Genomic DNA, 4,122 nt, shown 5'->3' on the forward strand with positions numbered 1-4,122 from the left:
CACAGGAGCTCTTTCAATCTGGGCACCGTTTCATTCACAACACCTGTCCCATCAACCAGGAATCAGAACCAGAAATACTTTAATAATCCCAGGGAGAAATTACTTTTGTTACATTACTCCATATTTAATAGAGTGACTATAGGACCAGTTTGATAAAACACAATTGCATACAATATATATATATATAATTAGGGGGTCCCCGCTCCATCTCGCCATCAGTTTTCGGCTGCTCGGCCTGGAAAACTTTGAGGAGCTCCGTTTTAGAGCATAGATGTTGATATATACTTTAAATGGGCCACATATCACATATGATTTACACTCAAGATAATATAAAGTACCCTTTAAAAGAGTTTTACATCAAAAATAGACATTCAAAGATAACAATTAAATGTTCTTTAAGCTTGAGGACAAACAGTGCAGGTATGGATTCATCACCTACAGTGATTAAAGGGTGAGAGGTGACATAGATGTTGGAGGTAAGACTGATATAACGCATACATCTAACCACGACCGATTCGATTTCAAAGGCAGGTCTATCAGAGTCAGAATCATCAGATTAAAACTAATCAGATAACAGATGTTGAGTAAATACTCCAAGTGACGTGTTCCGCTTTTGTTATTTTGTACTCCATGTTACATTTCAAGCTGTTAATGAAACTTTCCAGCTTCCGGTTTTGCCGAAAAATTGGAGGACATAAGGTGTGCTCTCTGTTACATTCTTAATTTTCATTTCCACGTTGCTCCGTTATGGTCGCCAACTTGTTGTTATGCAAGCAGAAAAGTCCCTCCTCCAGAGCAGTGATTGGTCAGAGTCAACAGCGGTTTACCAGACTAATTTAAGCTCTGTGTAGGCTATGTTGAAGATGTGATGATGATGATGATGAGCTGTTTATTTAAGTCTTTAACTTTCCACTTTAACTTTCTACTTTTGAAACTAGATTCAGCAAAACGACTTGTAAATATCTCTGATTGGTTGGTCGAGGATAATGTTCTACATTAATGTTAGGTTAGCTTTCAAATGATATCTGACAGTATTACTATGGGTAAGATACTGACTGCTCCATGCTAATGTATAAAATCCTACTACTAAGCTAAAAGCATTTAGGTCCACCTTTACTGTAAAACTTATATTTATGCTACTTCTATTTAAATGTTCTTGGACCAAAGTTCTTTTTATGAAGCTAAATAAAATAGCAATGGATCATTTTTACCAGTATATATATTCTGACATATTCAGTAATGAAACTGGTGCTGACTGTGATAAGATATTCAATGAATCCTGAAAGATATTCAGAATAATCTTTTTTATGCTTGCAGACCTCCACACACACACAGAGCACTCCACAGCCCTCACCCAGCATGGCTTTGCCCTCATCCTCCAGTTCAAAGCGGAGCGTTTGCAGCTCCTGTTCTGACTGCTGCTTCAGCGTCTCGATGCTCTGCCGGTGGGCCTCTCTGAGAGACTGCAGCTCTGCGTGGTGATGATGGCGGAGACGCTCCTCCAGCTCCTGGTGGAGGGTAGAGAGGAGAGATGTGAGTAAAATAAGAAGAAAATATTGCATAATTTCCACAAGGGAAATCTATTTGGTTTAAAAGAAATACATTTAAAGAAATAAAAAATAAAAGAACTAGAAAATGCAACATTAAAAGGTTGTTTTAAAAGAGATAAACAGTCATCAAATCTGAACTGTTCAGGTTTCCCTCGCAAACAATCAGTCATTTAGAAGCTCTGTTTTACAAACAAGTAACTGTTAAACCTCACAATAATCAGGTTTTCATTGTGTTTTGGTAAAAACAAAAGAAAGCAGGTGTAATTTAATATCACAGCGAACACCAAGCTACTTTATCTGCACAAGGAAAGGTTTTCATTTTCAGACATGGACACACCTCCTACATCTATCAGCTTAGAGTATAATTATAGTTTAATTGAAGCCCTAAAACCTGAGAAAGGAAACAATGTTTTGTTTTAATTAAAATCAATGCTTGAAGAAAAAAAAATAAAAATAAGTTTAAAGAAACAAAAGCTTGAAGGCAGCAGATCGGTTAGAAGATCTGATCGATGCTGGAGAAGATTACAACTGTAAAAGTGTTAAAAGATAACTTGATGTTTGCACATTAGAGGCAGGTTTATCAAAACTTCTGTACAATTACTTGTATAATTGTGTTCTAAAATATATAGTTTTCTTTTCAAATCAATATTTAGGCTTTGCTTGAAAATCAAATTTTATACTTTTTTGAAACAGATATACAGAGGGTTAAACATGCTGCATATTAACACAGAAATCGTGAAAAAAAATTATCAAAAATTAACATCATACTAAAAATCATTGTGCATTTTATCATTTATTCATCATAATGGCAACACATAACTGAATCTTTAGCAATATTTAAGTAAAATTTTAGTTTTTAGGGGAAGTGTTAAGTTTTTTTTTGTTATTTAAAAAGATATCAGGGGGGAAACTTTCAAATTAAGGCACATGAGCTGTGCTAACAAATACAGTAACAGATATCAATATCTTTCTTTATCTATGAGGTATTATTTGCAGCCACAATAACTGCTGTAATGTCCTGTTTGAAGTTTCCCAATATATGTTTGATAGGGTACTGTATGGCTGGTGTGTACGTGTTTGGTATGGCTGATTAGAAGCAAAAATGTTGAAACAAGTTGAAAATAAAACCCTGATAAGACAAGGCAGGTTAGTTGAAAAGCACATTTCAGTAAAATGACAATTTACATTATAAAAACAAAGGTTTTTAAGGTAAAAATTTACAAGCAAACAAAGAAACGAGAACATGACAAAGAAAAAAATGATGACAGAGGTAAAGAAATTACTCTCAGGCTTTCCCAGACAATTAAAATGTGGTCAAATCTGCATTTTATATCTAATTTCCAGATATTTTATGTTTTGCAATTTGGTTACAAAAGATGGGATGTCTGCTGCTGGACCAAAAACACATAGAGAAAGAACTGATTCAACTGTTAACATGGAAACCTTTTTAGGGTAAAAAGAGAAAAGATCTTCATTTTTTTCTAACCTTTTTTTGTACAGTGCATGACAATGTCCCACGTTTTCTTGGAAAACGACTTCCGGTTGTAATGGTTAAAAAAGTTCTAGTTTCCATCATCATGTTCAGTCATATTGCACAGTAGCAATCTATGGCTATGTTTAGGTGGACACAAGTGTTCGGACGATCGGATTAAAATGTGGCGATATAAACATGTCAGTCGGAATATTCTGATCATATTTGGCAGGATCGAAATGAAACCTGACTTAGAGGGGTGGTAAATAGATCTTAATGTGCAAACAGCATCAACACGCCGTATTCTTCCCCCTTCAGAGAACAGCTCTGGCCAAATGTTTTTAGCAAATTCTGATCGCCTCTTTCATTCCGATTTGCTGTGTTCTTATAGAAAGGTAAAATCCGATTATTTTTCATTTTTAAGATCTGGTTACTTTCGAACCTGATCGTGTCATTTTGTGCATGTAACCCTAACCAATGAGCATGCACAGTGACCAGCTTAAAAACCAAAGAAAACCAGAAATACACAAAATGTGCAGGTTTCAGAGTGTGGTAAGTAGTGCACACAGTTAAGGAAATGTATGTTCAGACAGGAAAGATTAGCTTCCATTTCTGACAGACATTGGGACATCGTATTCTGAATGTAGAAGAACCATCTAGTGGGCAGAGGTGTCAAGTAACGAAGTACAAACTAACTTACAGCCTACAGGAAAGGAGATAACTCTCACTTTAATGGGAAGGAAACTGGGAGAGGTAGTCATGATCCTTAATATTTTATTGTTAATATTATGACGGATTGGATTTTGCTTTTTTAATCAAACTTAGTGAGAAGTGTGTTAACACATTCCCTTCAACATCCTACTGCAACATACTAGATCCCGTTTGAAAGAGGTACAAATTTAGATATGACCTTATCCTTGTCTCTGATGTCATGATAATGTTTGTCAAACATTTCAATTATTTAATATCTCAGTTAGCTACCTCCTTCTGGGTTAGAGAGGTTTGTTATTAAAGAAGGGAGGAGGGGACTGATCTGTGAGCCTGTATGATGGCAGCAAAATAGCAGCAAAACAAAAGAATAAAGAGACTATAATACAAGTA

At 35.5% G+C, this 4,122-nt stretch overlaps 1 protein-coding gene across 3 annotated transcripts in view; it reads right to left on the reverse strand.

The window, feature by feature from the left end:
- Nucleotides 1–4,122, reverse strand: part of fam184a (family with sequence similarity 184 member A) — a 278,742-nt gene that overhangs the window by 50,898 nt on the left and 223,722 nt on the right. For all 3 annotated transcript variants that reach the window (XM_015372804.1, XM_015372806.1, XM_015372805.1), the window contains one exon: nucleotides 1,355–1,508. In XM_015372804.1, coding sequence (XP_015228290.1) covers nucleotides 1,355–1,508 — 154 coding nt within the window. The remainder of the gene's footprint in view (nucleotides 1–1,354; nucleotides 1,509–4,122) is intronic.

Source organism: Cyprinodon variegatus, unplaced genomic scaffold, assembly GCF_000732505.1.
Source record: "Cyprinodon variegatus isolate N-32 unplaced genomic scaffold, C_variegatus-1.0 Scaffold76, whole genome shotgun sequence".
In the NCBI taxonomy this organism is placed as follows: domain Eukaryota; kingdom Metazoa; phylum Chordata; class Actinopteri; order Cyprinodontiformes; family Cyprinodontidae; genus Cyprinodon; species Cyprinodon variegatus.